Source organism: Drosophila innubila (genome assembly GCF_004354385.1).
Source record: "Drosophila innubila isolate TH190305 chromosome 2L unlocalized genomic scaffold, UK_Dinn_1.0 4_B_2L, whole genome shotgun sequence".
Classification (NCBI taxonomy): Eukaryota; Metazoa; Arthropoda; class Insecta; order Diptera; family Drosophilidae; genus Drosophila; species Drosophila innubila.
Genome location: NW_022995372.1, coordinates 28,177,988 through 28,192,834, shown reverse-complemented (window position 1 = coordinate 28,192,834; position 14,847 = coordinate 28,177,988). Strand labels below are relative to the sequence as shown.

General features: G+C 30.7%; 1 protein-coding gene across 1 annotated transcript in view; it reads right to left on the bottom strand.

The window, feature by feature from the left end:
* Window positions 1-7,394: 7,394 nt before the first annotated feature.
* The window catches only part of LOC117782309 (sodium/potassium/calcium exchanger Nckx30C), a 46,936-nt gene continuing 39,483 nt past the window's right edge, over window positions 7,395-14,847 (bottom strand). The window contains exons 6-8 of the mRNA XM_034619401.1: window positions 12,398-12,652; window positions 8,842-8,978; window positions 7,395-8,754 (exon numbers count right to left, since the gene is read on the bottom strand). Of these exons, the coding sequence (XP_034475292.1) occupies window positions 8,514-8,754; window positions 8,842-8,978; window positions 12,398-12,652 (633 nt within the window). The 3' untranslated portion in view covers window positions 7,395-8,513. The remainder of the gene's footprint in view (window positions 8,755-8,841; window positions 8,979-12,397; window positions 12,653-14,847) is intronic.

The following is a 14,847-nucleotide window of genomic DNA, read 5'->3' as shown; positions in this document are numbered from 1 at the left end:
CTTTTGGAGGAATAAATAGCTGTTTCTGGCTAGAAATTGTCCGAAATATAGCTGAAAGTGCGATGCAAAATAGCTTTAAAAAAACTAGCCAACAAATGTAGTAGCAGTGCTGCCAACTTGTTTTAATAGTCATGTCGCAACAGAACACGGGCTGGCAGGCTTGGTGCACGAATTTATTCACATTTTGATATTGTGATCAATTTCCCAAAAACTTCTATAATTTTTATATATATAAATTTAGAAGTTTTCGCATAAACTTTGTAAGAATTTGGTAAAGTTTTTGGGTTAAACAAAATTAAACTTTGTTACATACATTCTCCCTCTGAGGTACAACGAACTCCCATCATTGATAAAAAGTTCGCCTTTATCTTATTTCATTTCGAATTAAAATTTGTCATTAAATTGATTTGTTTTTGTCAAGTTATTGCTAAAAAATTAAAATTAATATCTCGTCATTGCAGCCGAGAATAGCAAAATGTTACTTAACATTTAACATTAAGGCATCTAAATTTGTTTTTCTTGCACTTATTTTAGTAACAATATTTATGGCATAACATAGCTGCAAGTATACTTAAATTAAATATTTCTGGCTAATAGCAATTTTCCATTTCTTCTAGAATCGAATTTTGAAAATAACCAGAACTAGCTATAAAACAGTTAATTCGGCAACAGTGCTTGTAGAGAGACAGTAGTGGAATTCCTGAAAAAGATTCGGATTTGGTTTCGTTACAGATTTGATTTCGCCGATCAGCTGTTCACATCTGCTCCATACAAATATGTGTAGGGCTGCCAGTCAAAATAAAAAAAATACACGGAAAGAGTGGTAGCCCTAAGAGATATCACGAAATCAGCTTTGAGGCTGATTTCGTTTTAATTTAATTTCGATAATATGTAAGACCGTTCATTTCGATAACATTATTTGGCCACACCTGGAATTTGTTTTCATTTTGTGGTGATTTTAATTGGGAGAATTTTTAAAGTTTAAAGAACGGATAATTCAATATCTACACTGCAGCCAATCTATTAATAAATAGTCTAAGAAAACCAGTTTTAACACTTTCATTTGTCAATATGTGTTTTCCCGCCATTATTTAAATTCTCGAAATCAAAATCAAATCAGTGTGCAAAAGGGTCGTTCCTGAAACTGATTCAGATTTGCTTAAACCTAATCGAAACCAAATCCGAATCTGTTTCAGGAATACCACTAGTGTTATCGCTTGCAAAAGTTCGATAGGCTACCATTCACTGTACAACAAATGGGTAGCACTGACAACAAGTGGTGCCACCACTGTTGTGCATGGCTCGGGATCGAAATGGCGCGCGATTTAAATAAGGTTGGAAGCTCGTCACCCCTCAATGACGAAGAAACATTTTCTAAAAAAGATTCTCCACTAATTTTAAAAATTCTAAGCTAAAAATTTAAAGAAACTTTTCAAATAGAACTGGATAGATCTAGATACGTTTCCTAGGTCTGGCACACGCAGTATATGTAACGTAACGCCAAGTAGTAATTTTTTTCCGTAACGCAAAATTGAGGTAGATGAGAATTTTGTGGAATATAATAAAAATAGTTGTCCTTTTTATATATAAATGAAAAAAAAAAATTGATGTTCAGAAGTTGGCTATTTTTTAAGACTATTTTGCATCGCAATTTAAGCTATTTTTCCTCTTAAAGGTTGGCAAGACTGCATGATTTTGGCGCGTTTGGTAATTCAAACATTGCTTTGTGCCATTGGATAACTCATTTTATTGAATCTGTTTTATTGGTTTTTTTCATAGGTAGGTATTGTATTGAGAAAATAACATACAGTCTAAGTTTGTTGTGTTATATAATATTCGTTATATATTATTTAGTTTGAACATTAACATTATATTTTTTTTTTTGGTTGCAATATGCTGACTGCAATTTGTTTTACAATTTTTTGTTGTTGAGTTATAACAAAAGTTTTATTAAACTGTCAATTTATTCGTTCATTATTCGTTTGCTGTGGCTCTTCTAAAACTCGCCTTTGTAACGGTTTTCATTTTGCTCGTTATTTGACGCGTTCATCATGTGAGTGAAAGAGTTTTTGTTTGTGTGTTTGTTTGTTAATTGATATTGTTATTGTAATTGTTATAAATGGTTACGATTTGAATGCATCTGAGTGTGATTATTATTTTGTATATTTCACCTAAATAACTAGTTAACATTTTATCTATGTTATGCTTCGTTTTGATTTACATAAGTGTCGTTCCGTTTGCGCCCCTCTCTGCAAAATGCGTATATTTGTCTTTTTACTCGTATATTCGTATATTGTGTGACAGTCGTACATACATATGTACATATGTCTGTAATACTCAAACATACCAATGTACTAAAATTGAAATTGACTATTTATTTGATTTGCTTTTAGTCCATGTGGCTATCTCTGAATTCATGTGATGGTGGTGAATGAGCGGGATGGGGTTCGGGTTAAGAGGATTAAAGTGAGCGTGGTGTATTTTGTATAAAATCTAAATGTTTCCATTACATATAATATATACTTCTATAAAGTAAATAACATTCTCTCTCTCTTTATTATAGCGTTGCTGTATTAGACTCATATGGAATTGTTCTAAAGTAAACCCGAAATCATTATTCAGCAAGTTCGGGGACTCGCGATTTATTAATCCATCAATGCATCCCTTAGTTTGACTGGCTTACAGGGTCGTCATTGGTCCTGTTCATTAACGTTTACAATGGAAAAAAATACGGAGGTAACGAAAATTTGGAAATCCTTAAACAATTTTTATAGATTGATTTGATGAATAAAGGCATTAAAAGAACTAACAGATATTTTTAAACAAGAGTTACAAATCTCACTAACGATTCTGCTTCGTTAAATTTTCGATTAGAATTTGATGTGTTGCTATTGAAATTCTTCGATGTATTTTGTTGCCTGAATTGTTTTCAAGCAAACTAATGTTTGTTTGATTGTAAAATTTCAATGTGCATTTTAAAACAAATGGGTTTTTAAAATTACGCAACATCTGAACTTATATTTAAACTCAAAATAAATTGGCTTTATGTAAAAATTTTGTAGACACGGCGCTGGGTACAAACATACGAAATTAAACGAACAAAAAAATCTATTGAAAACCATAAACTATTATTATCTGTCATATTTCTTTCGTCAAATGCGTCTCTATGATTCATTTACAGAAACTTAACTCTTTTCTTCATATTATTTATATAAATGATTTGTACAATCTTATGTTCTAAAAGCGTATCAGTTATTAAAATTAATTCTTTTATTATAATACTCTCTTGTTCACTATTGTAATTATGCATGTACTAATTACATGCTTAACGTTTTCTCATTTAAAAATAACCATACATATAGTATACATACATATATGTGTGTGTATATACTCGTATGTTTGTTTATGTGTACATGTAAATGTAAATGTAAAGTAAAACTTGCACAACAATTAAACTCAACAACACAAAATCACTGGTGGGTAAGGAATTGTTGTTTTACACACGACGGCTATGTTTAATTATTTTGGTTTGGTTTACTTTTCCATTTTGCCTCTTGTTATTTGTTAACGGTACCAAATTGGTTTTTCCTGCCTATTAAAAATAATAAACGCATTGTTCTTGCTGTTGTTATATACTTACAAATTTGAAAACTCTATAAAAAACTTTAAATTAGTCTACCAATATGTTAACTATTACTTTGTTTTACTGGATGCTCTTTGAATTAATCGTTTCGTTTATCGCTACCGCTACGTTGTTTGCTGCATACAAAAATAACTCAAATTACAGAGTGAATGCAGATGGAAACTGACAGCTTTGCGATCGTCTGCAGACGAAAGCTGACAGTTATATAACTTGCAATCTTTAGTTTTGCTGCGTTTTAATTGTTTCGTTTTTTTTTTTTTTAAATTTTTTTTGTTTTTATTTATTAATTGTACAACGGACGCAACTTGAAACATTTTTTATTATGTACTTATGATGTACTTATTATGTGATATACTGGGTCATAAATATTAAAAAAAATTAAATTATAAAAAAAATAATTAGGAAATTTTCAATACAACTATAGGCAATATCTGTGGTTATATACATAATATATAAGTATATATTCATTTATATAAAAATCAATATATTTTTTTTGGTATTTATTATATATTTCGTATATAGTGAATTTATGATAATTATAGTTAATTTAAAGCTGAAATTAATGATTATGTGTGTTAGTGTGATACAGACAATTGGTATCGATACCCTTACTCATCTGTCTACTAGGGGTAGATATACATATTTGAATAGGTGCTTGAATTTGTTATGTACGTGTTTGCTAATTTCATATTATATCACTTCTAGAAGTCAGTAGTTATTGCCAATATTTTTACCTAATTTAATTATAATAATAATAATTTATTTGGTTCATACTTACGGCTCTTTTGGCTGTAACTCAAAAATTTTGGTCTAGAATAAAATTAGCAGACACAAGAATTGTACGCGTGTTGTTGTTTTTGTTGTTGTTTGTTTTTCAGTTTTCTTTAATTTCAAACAATGATTTTTATTTTTTTAGTTATATATTTCATAATGTATATACTGTATTTATTAATTTTATTGTTACTTTTATTTTTAATTCTTGCTTTGTTACGCTTAATTTTCACTTTTCCTTCGTTTGTTATGAACATTTTTACTAATTTTTCAACAATTTTTTTTTTTATTTCCATTTGATATATTTTTTGTTATTTACGCAATTATTCAACTTGTTAAAAATCTATAACCATAACAATTTCTCTATATATATTTACATATATATGTATATATGTATTTATATATAAATATATATATTATTTTCTTGTATATATTTATATAACCTTATATAATTTGCTTTAAAGCGAGACTTCTACGACCACTTGACGGGTGTGTGTGTGTGTGTGAATGTGCGTTTTACTTTTTGAGTTAGGATCTGGGAATTAGATGTAAGATGATAGATCGAGCGATGTTAACTACTCTGAATTGATTGCTGCTTATTTTTTGCTATGTCCGAGTTAGTATGTTAGTATATTCTTTTGATTTGTTGTTGTCTTTAGTTAAGTAGTACTTTAAATGTTAAATGTTAACAAACGCTTACATTTGCTTTGTACTGCGCTCTATGGATTGGGCTTTCGTATATAGAGAGAAGTGCCTCGAAACGAACATCTATTAACATATCTCATAGTTGATATCGTTTATCCCTATTCTTCTGGAATATACTGGTAGTTCTACATTAGGTATTGTTATTCATTCATAGAAAAGTGAGTGTCTGAAAGTGTTAGTGTTTGTATGAATATGTGTTTGGTGTCATTTACTAAATGCGTATGGGTTTAAGTTTAGTATGTACGTATAATTTAATGTATATATGTCTGTAAGAATATATATATATATATATATTTATGAGTATGTACTCGTTAATTTGGAAGAATATTGTTTAGTTTTAACCATATACAGTTTGTATTTACTTTGTTAGTACTGGAAGTTATCTCTCTTCAAGTCGAACTAACATGCAATCCAATGTCGCCTGCTGTAATTTTGTATTCCAAACCATATAGATCAGTTAGTTGTAGATAGTGAGTAACTACACAAGAGAGCTGAAAGACTCGGGTATATAGAGCACTTACGAGTAGTTTAAGAGAACGATCAAAAACAAGGTATAAGATAGTATATAGTATAGTATAAAGTTGGGATAATACAGAACAAGTTGTAAAGAAAATCATCAAGTACTATTTATAGGGGGACAGAAGAGAACAGGAAGAATCCAAGTTGAAGCTCATTTGAATTAAACTTGAAACCAGAAATATATTGTAGAGAATTAAGAAATATTTTTTGTAGAACTGTGAAATGGACTAATTTTTTGATGATTAGGTTTGAAACTCAGTGAAACTTCGCTCTCAGTGTGTCCCTTTTCAGTATGGGACTTGTTCTAATTTTGGCTATATATATATTGAAATACAGAGTGTGGTTTGGAGTCATAATGTTGATTTTATAGAGCATTTGATAAGCACGGTAGTTAGCGTGACGTACTTTATGTATGCCTTGTGGTATTATTATACAATGTTCTTATTTCTTTCTTTTGTTTTATTTTTTAGTTTTTGGTGTTCTCTGTTAATTTCTGCATTGTATTTGTTAAACACTCGTATGCTCGACCATATGATTATAATTAATTTGTGCAACAATATGCACTGCACCACCCATGGGGTGTAAGAGCAGACACTTAATTACCATTCTCTTTGCATATGAAAGTATGTATATATATATATATATATATACATATATATAACTGATGGCTTCGACTATAGGCTATACAACACTGCTGGGGGATAACTCTCTCTTCTTCTTGTCGACTTTTGCAACGTTTCCTTATTTTCATTCTTTTTGTTTTTTGGCCGTTCTTTAATATACAGTTTTCAATTTCGCTATATACATATATAAATGTTTATATATATGTATATGTAGATATATGTATATAATTATGTTGTATATATGTATAAGGTTATGTCACTGCCAATAGTTTTCATTTATGTTTTATCGCCCTCGACATGCTGTAAAAATTATTGCTTTCTGTTCTGTGTGTTTTTGTATAGAGTATAACTATATATGTATATCTGTTAGTTGTTTCCTTTACTTCAATTTGCGAGCCATTTGCAAACGGTTTTTGGTTATCTTTAAATATATTGCCTACTTAAGATATAGTTGCATACATATACTTTTATATATATATTTTTATGTTTTCATTATTATGCTTTTGTTTATATATAAAATATAATATATGTTTATATGTATTGTATATAAGTATGCATATATGTAATGCGTTTAATGTTAAATTTTGTTCTTTGCTTGCGGCCATTTTACGAGTTGTCGATTTACGATATTCGATTTACTGTTAAAGGTTTAGTTTAGTTTAGTTTAGATTAGAAAAATGTTACGTACTTCTAAATAAGAGAGCAAGTTTTTTTTGTTCTTGTTTAAATATGGTTTCGTTTTTTTTTTCTTTATATGTCGTATATATATAAATATGTTTATATGCTCATTTAAATAATTTTATATGAGTATATATGGGGATTTCATTAAGCAAAAAGTATATGAAATTATTTATATTTGGTTTTCGTGTTCAAATACCTATGAAATCTATCATAAATATTGTTAAAATTTAAAGTTTATTTTAATAATCTCTGCACCTTTTACACGCCAACAAGAATCATAAGTAATAATAATATTAATCATAATAATAAGTAAGTTGTAAAGGTTTGATCGAGCATCATGTTTAAAATTATTTATGGCAAATGCTTAGCAAAATTTTAAAATATTTTTAGTTTTTTATTTATTAATTCTTTTAATTTTTTGGTTTTAATTTTGGTTTTTTGTTTATTTTTTACATTTTGAGTATAGTTTTTGCATATTTGAAAGTTTTGTCGTTTTATAAGTACGCAAATTATTACTTAATCAATATAGGTCAATATAAGTAAGTATATATATATGCCATGTAAGTGTGCGTGTGGTATATAAGTATATATAGTATAGGTTTCTTTTCAGTAAAACTAGACTGATTTAGACTCTGACGTAAAGCTTTCTGGGAGTTTCGCTATAACAATTTAGTAGAGCGGGTTAAATCAAAAAAGTTGCGGAGCGACAAGTGCTAGATTTAGGCTAAAAGGCTTTCAATATCTTAAAAAAATGGTTATATTTGATAATAACAAATAATTAAATAATTTTTCAAACACTGATTCAGATGAGTGGCTAAGAAATCTATTAATCGGATTAAGGGGGGCGGGGGGCAAACATGAAATATTTAAGTATCGATTAAGATTTTTGGAAAATTCAGAAAAGCCATCTAACACTTGCACTGCTTAAATATGCACAACGTAATTTCTTGGCTTTTTTTTTAACTCGATTCGTAACGTTTATAGGGTGCTTGTGCAATGATAGACTTATTTTTATTTAAGTAATCGTAATTTTAAAAACGAAACCCAAACGTTTAAGTAAAGTAATTGATTGGGAAGCCATTTTAAGTTTTTCCACTTTTCCATTTCATTTGCTTTGTTTTTTTTAATAAGTAAGTAAGTAATCAATGTATAAGATAATAAGGTTCATAGTTCAAAGAGAGAGATATAGAGCTTGTGTTTGTTTGTATTTGTATTTTAATTTTGTTTTGCTTGAAAAGCTGCGGCTTAACATTTAAAGTAAATGTCTTTTTTGTGTAATTTTTTGAAAAAGGAAAAATCGCTGCATGTAAAGCACTAACTAACTTTTTTTGTTGGTTGTTATTAACTTTTTGCTTGGTTTTGTTTTGGTTTTGTTTTCGTTTAGTGTTTGTGTTATATTGTGAAATATGCATTTTGTTTAACAATTCGATTAGTTAGCTTAGGCCATTTCTTAATTCATTTGTATTTGTAATTAATTCATTGAATTGTATTGTATATAAATTTAGCTAATTGGTTATTGCGCGGTTCCCTCGGCAATATGTGTATATGATCTTTGTCTTTATGCTGTACGCTTAAAAAGGGCATTCGAGGAAATCATATTCGAACATCAGCGATACAGCAACAAAGACAAAGTACAACAGAAACATGGTAAAGCCCAGACCCTTGTTCATGCGCCAACGGAAGCAGGCAATTGACAGCACCACAAAAACGAGCATCATAAACAATATGGTAATGGAACAGACCATGCCCACCGAGTTCACTTGAACGGGCACATCGTAGATAATCCCAAATAGCAGCCAGGGTATCGGCAAACTGCATTATCAAACACAACAGTTAGTCTTAAAGTATCTGTTTATCATTCATCTAATATTAGATCCAAGTTCTCGAATCTCAACTCACCCCACAGTCACATCGAATATGTTGCTGCCCACCGAACTAGATACAGCCATGTCGCCGAATCCCTTGCGTGCCACAATGACCGAGGTTATCAAGTCCGGAATGGATGTGCCTGCCGCCAGGAAGGTTAGACCCATTACCTGAGAAAACAATCGAATGGTTATGATTTAGATGGGCTTAACAAAATACCAATACAAATGTCACTTAAAAAATACGTCAGAATGTCTTAAATGTCTTAGCTAAAAGCTCAAAAATAAATTGTAGATGAAATTAGGGAATAATACCAGAACCAGTTCAGGAACCGTTAACCAAAATAAACGGCTTAATTTTGAGTATCGGAACCGGAACCGTAACCGAAATAAATAGATTTTTAAGAACCGAAAATATTTGATTAATTATTTGTTGTTTTCTGTATCATTTTTCTGTGTGTCTGTCCGACTGTCCGTCTGTGTGAGCGCCTAGATCTCAGAGACCATAAGAGATAGAGCAACCAAATTTGGCACACAGATTTCTATAGACCCCACGCAGATCAAGTTTGTTTTAAATTTAAGCCACGCCCCTTTCCGCCCCCAAAAATCGCGAAAAACCACCACACCCACAGTTTTTAAACAAATAACAATAAACAATAATAAACAAAATTCTTTAAAAACATATTAAATTCACAACTATAGCGTCATAAATGTTTACTATAATTATTTAAATGTTACTACAATAAAAACTTATTACATGATAATTAGCTCGTTACATAAAAATGTGTTCTATTAGATTCGTGACAGATTATGGTATACCAGCTTGAACACTTTTATCTCCGAGACTATTCGAGCTAAAGGAACCAGATTGGGTGACAATACTCTTAGGAAGTTGACCTATCGGAACCCATGTTTTTTTTTAGCTAAATCAAATATTTTAGACTTCTTTGACTTTTAAAACGTTGAGTCGTTGCCATTTTATCCGCATATTGTCTGAATTTAACAATAACATCCTGAATACTTCTTTTAAAAATACATGATAAAATTAAGAATTTTAAACTTTAATTTTATAATGGTTTGTTATTTCTAAAATTGTAAAATTGATTTAAGGTCCCCCGAATTGAGGTATTAATTGTTAGCTTTTATGAAAGCAAAGTCATAGATTACTTTACCCATATTTGGAGATATTCGATTGATAACAAACGGAGACTGCTAAGTTATCTTGTCCAATTGATGATCGTAAGTGGTTCAAATTTATTTGAAGTTTGCTAAATAAACGATGTGCTAATACTGATGTGATGTGAAGGATATGATGTAAATCGTTAAAAAATCGTTGTCAAATTCATTGTATGCTTTTCAAGTTCACTGTTCAATTTGGATTTAGTGTTAAAGTCTTGTTTATTAATTCAAATCATCAGAATCAATAAAAAGTGCCTCAAATCGCAATTTTAGCTGCTAAATAATGGGGTCGATTGATTCTAAAAATGGAATTCGAAATGTAGCAGTTTCTGGTATGTTTTTGCTATCCTCTGCAGCCACATATTAATATTGTTTTCGCACTTTTCGTTGTCTGATTTATTTAGTTTCAGGATCAACCCGTCAAATTTGTTCTATGTTCAAACTCTTTTTGAAATATCGCAGCCCCTAATATCTTAGCGCCCGGGGCGGTTGCCCCCCTTGCCTCCCTTCGAAACGGCGCATACTGGGGCAGGCGGCCGAAAAGCGTGGCAAAAATAATTTTTTTGACGAAAGCGTTCGTAAAAAGTAATAAAATCATTCGATAGAGAAAACTTGAAAGATTACGAATCCAAAAGATTTTTTAAATCAGGTAAAAATTGTGGGCGTGACAGCCTCTCAAAGTTGACCCATTTTCCAGTGCGCGCAAAAATGTGAAAATTTTATAAAAAATGCAAGCTTTAAAACTGATTTGATGACAAGTTATATGACCGATCTTTATGTACATTCATTTTTAATTAAATGCCGTAGAATTTTGTTTCTTCACTTGTTGACCTTTTATCCCAGCGATGTTTATAAAAAGCACTAAAATTAGGCTATTTTTTGACTTTGATGGAATAGAACAAAAATTGGACTCATTTGGACTCGATCTTACTACCACAGGAGTCTTTGTTAATCAATTCTCTAACGAAATAGCCCCGGTCTTTCATGCGTCCAGCTGCGTCTGGGGAAGTTATAGGACAAAAACTGATGCAACCTCGCAAAAAAATGGTGATAGAAGAGGAAGAGCGCAGTGCAATTTCATACGTTTTCGCTATGCCAGGCATCATACAAGATTTATCAAAAAAACAAAAAATTTTTTTTTTTAAATAAGCGTAATAAAACTTTTTTATATATTAAACAATGCTTTTTAAAGAATAAAAAAGATTGAAATTTATATTTCGAACAAAAAATAAATAATTTTTTTTTAAATTTTACATGTAAAATATGCACTGAAAATATTTTTCAACTTTGACCGAAAGCCCTGAATCAACCAGTAGGTCTATTACGCAGTAAAAACACTCAGCTTATGAAGTTTTCTATCAAATGCTTTTTAAATTTTGAAAATTTCTTCACTGGCTCAAAAGATATGATTTTTGCAACGCAAAATGAGGATCTGCCCCACTGTGCGGCGCTATCTATAAATATTATATATAATCTCACTTAACCGCAGCAAGATCGGACATCAATACAATCACCTAAAAGTATGCATTAGTTTGTATTAGGCAGTAGTTTCTTTAAAGTACTTTTACATATATTGAAATAAGTAACGGGTATCCTATGGTCGGGATCTCGACTATAGCCTTTCCCACTTATTTTAATTTAATTGTTGTACCGGTACGTACTGGTACTGATACCAAAACCAAAAGGAAAACACCGAAATAGAACCTTTTAGCGAAATAGTTGTTTCGTTTTGTATACGGAGAACAATTTTTATAATCAACAGAATGTCTGTATTTATTTATTGTCTTAAAATAAAGTTCTTAGCCAGGAAAAAGTCTAGTGACGAAAGTCTTTCCATGCCCCAAAATTTCTCATATCCAATTTTGTGACGAACGATATTAAATTCAGTACATGAATAAAAAAAAAAAAAAATGGTTGGCAGTCGGCATCATTATTTGGCATTTGGTATTTATTATCTTAATTTTTTCTTAGTTCAAATATCTATAAATCATGAGTAAGTTAGTATTTTAATTTTGAACAAAGAAAACAAAAATATGATAAAAGACATTTAATTAATGTGAAAATAAGGTAGATGAAATTCGTATATACACTTTAAAATTAGGAATAAATACGAGCGAAGCGAGCAGAGTGCAGAGCCCCCTTGTAATAAATATAGAACCAGCGAACCGAATAATTCATTTATAGTACATAAATTCATATATAGCGGCGTACATTCAAGCTCTATGACCCAAACACAGATCGTCAGAGAGTTTAGTTGAGACTTGCACTTTCAACGAGAAACATATCAAACTGAAATTATTTAAGAACTGAACACTTCAGAAGTGAATACTTATTCATTTTATTTTAAGCTTAAATGTGGTAGAGACTAACTTTTAACTTCACCATGGAATAATATGAATTTATCGACTTACCTCGGGTGGTATACGGGCTGTATCACCAGCGACATTGGCCCACCAGACCATCAGATAGGAGAAGGCAGCTATCCAGGCAATGGATCCTATAAAGGTGACCGCAAAGAAGCGTTTGCCACGCGGTGTTCGCGTATCGGGCAATGTTAGCCACATCGGGACCAGAAGCGGTGCGACCAGGATGTAGGTGAGTCGTTTTCGGGCCGTATCCGGCCAGGCCATGCTGAGAGGCTCCGGTTCGTCCTCGATTTCAGGCGCCTTACATTTTGTGATTGAGCATAGTATATATAGATACGAATATAAATGTTATATAATGTTATTGGCAAAAATTGTGCAGTGATTTAATTGCATCGTTTAATTGTTTATACAATAAATGTTGACTTATGTTAAGAGTATATCGTCTTGTTAGGTAACATATGTATATAGAAAATATATATTTATATATTCAAGTATGTGATATGAATGAATGGTATAAATGTTGTATGATATGTCTATAGGCTATGTATACATGTGATCAATGAGTTTATCGATCTAAAGATACAATATCAAATCACATCAAGAGTTTTGCTTGACTTCGAAATAAATTTCCAATTATAGACTGACAGAAAGAAACTGGAAGACAGAAAGGAAGAGCGATAGAGAGAGAGAGACAGACAGAGAGAGATAGAGACGCACTCACAGACAGGCGTTTAGAGGTTTGTTTAGCAGCCATTTTGACTCTAGTTATGGATGTAAGTACGCCTTTAAGCATAGCTAAGTTCAAGTAGATGATGCGAGAAGTTAAATGTGGCCAGAGTAAAGTTAATGAGTGCTGTACGAATATAGTTAATAGCAGTGTTGTACAAAACATGGAAACATACTGATATGCACTTACTTTCTAGTTAATAGAACAAATACTGAGGGTGCTAACGTGCAGACAGATTTTTGATATCAGATTTCAGCATCTTAGTTTTTGGCATGCTCACTAGTTTTAAGTAATATCAATATTTTTGAATGTGCATGTGCACACAGACACGGCTATACACACACACACACACACACACACACACACACACACACACACACACACACACACACACACAAACACATATGTAAAAAAATGAATTAAAAAAAAAAAAAAAAAAAAAACACAAAAACACAAACACACACACACATACACAGTGAATGCGTCTGAGCACAGCCCGAATTAAAGTCGATCACTAAGTGTTACGAATATAGAAAGTACAAAAAATTATTAAAATAGTTATATTTGGATGCTTAGATGATTAAAAACTAATAATAAATATATCACTAGAGTGTTATTCTACATTTCTTATAAGAGGCATAAAAGCAATGTGAGTAAGTGTACTCTTACAATTTGCAATAAGCATTCAAAATGATTTAATATTCTAAATTCTAAATTATTTATTATTCTATATATTGCTAATGTTCTTTGCCTGTGGCGTCTGCGGTATTATTAAACGCTCCTGTGCAGCAGCTGGTTGATGACACGCTTGGATTCAGCTTACGCGTGACGTCAATCGAATGTTATCGAATATTAAATTACGTATTTTTCAGATTACCCATTGAGTCATACTTGTGGAACTAGGGTAAATCATGGTCTGTTCTATGACTAGGCGCAGCATTACGACTGCAATTTTGGGTGTGTTATTATGTATCTGTAGACAATTTGTATACCCTGTGCTCATTAAAAATGAGCAAAAAAGTGTATAATGTGTTCTTTTTTAGACTCCATACTTAAAAAAAGTATACACTGAAAAAAGATCAACTTTTAAAATCAAGAACATTCATCTTAAATATTTTGTTCTTAAAATAAGATTATTTTAAGACCAAATTACTAAAACTAAGATAATTATTCTAAAAAATCTTTAATTGTTAGAAAAGCATAAATAGGTAGTATTTCGTATCAAACAAATGGTGGCACCGTGGAGCTCTGGTTAAAAAGGACGCTTCGTTTGTGAAGCAGTAGGCGGCGGTACACACTCGTAACAAATTAAAATAACATTTATAAAATTATTAAAATTAAAACAAAATAAAATGTAAAATAATAAAAATTTAAAAATAAAAAAAAATACTATATATAAATAATAATTTTTATTTATTTTTTGATTTTAATTTTAAGAACATTTCTTCTTAAAATAAGAACTTGGTCTAATTTAAAATGTTCTTAAAATCAAGATGTGTTCTCTTAATTTAAGAATTTTATGTTCACGACGCATATTTTAGATTAAAAATCTTAGTTCTGAGCACGGTTGCCACTTAATAAAATATTAAAGCGCCAAAAAAATTTTTAAAAAGATCCAATTTCATGAAAACTGCCCAATTCTTATAAAACAACCTAACAACAACCTAATTGCAAAACGGAATTTTTTTAACACATGTATATAAAAAATTTCTTTAACAAATAAAATCTTCAAATGAAACTAATATCAAAAAGCATATTTTTTTTAAAT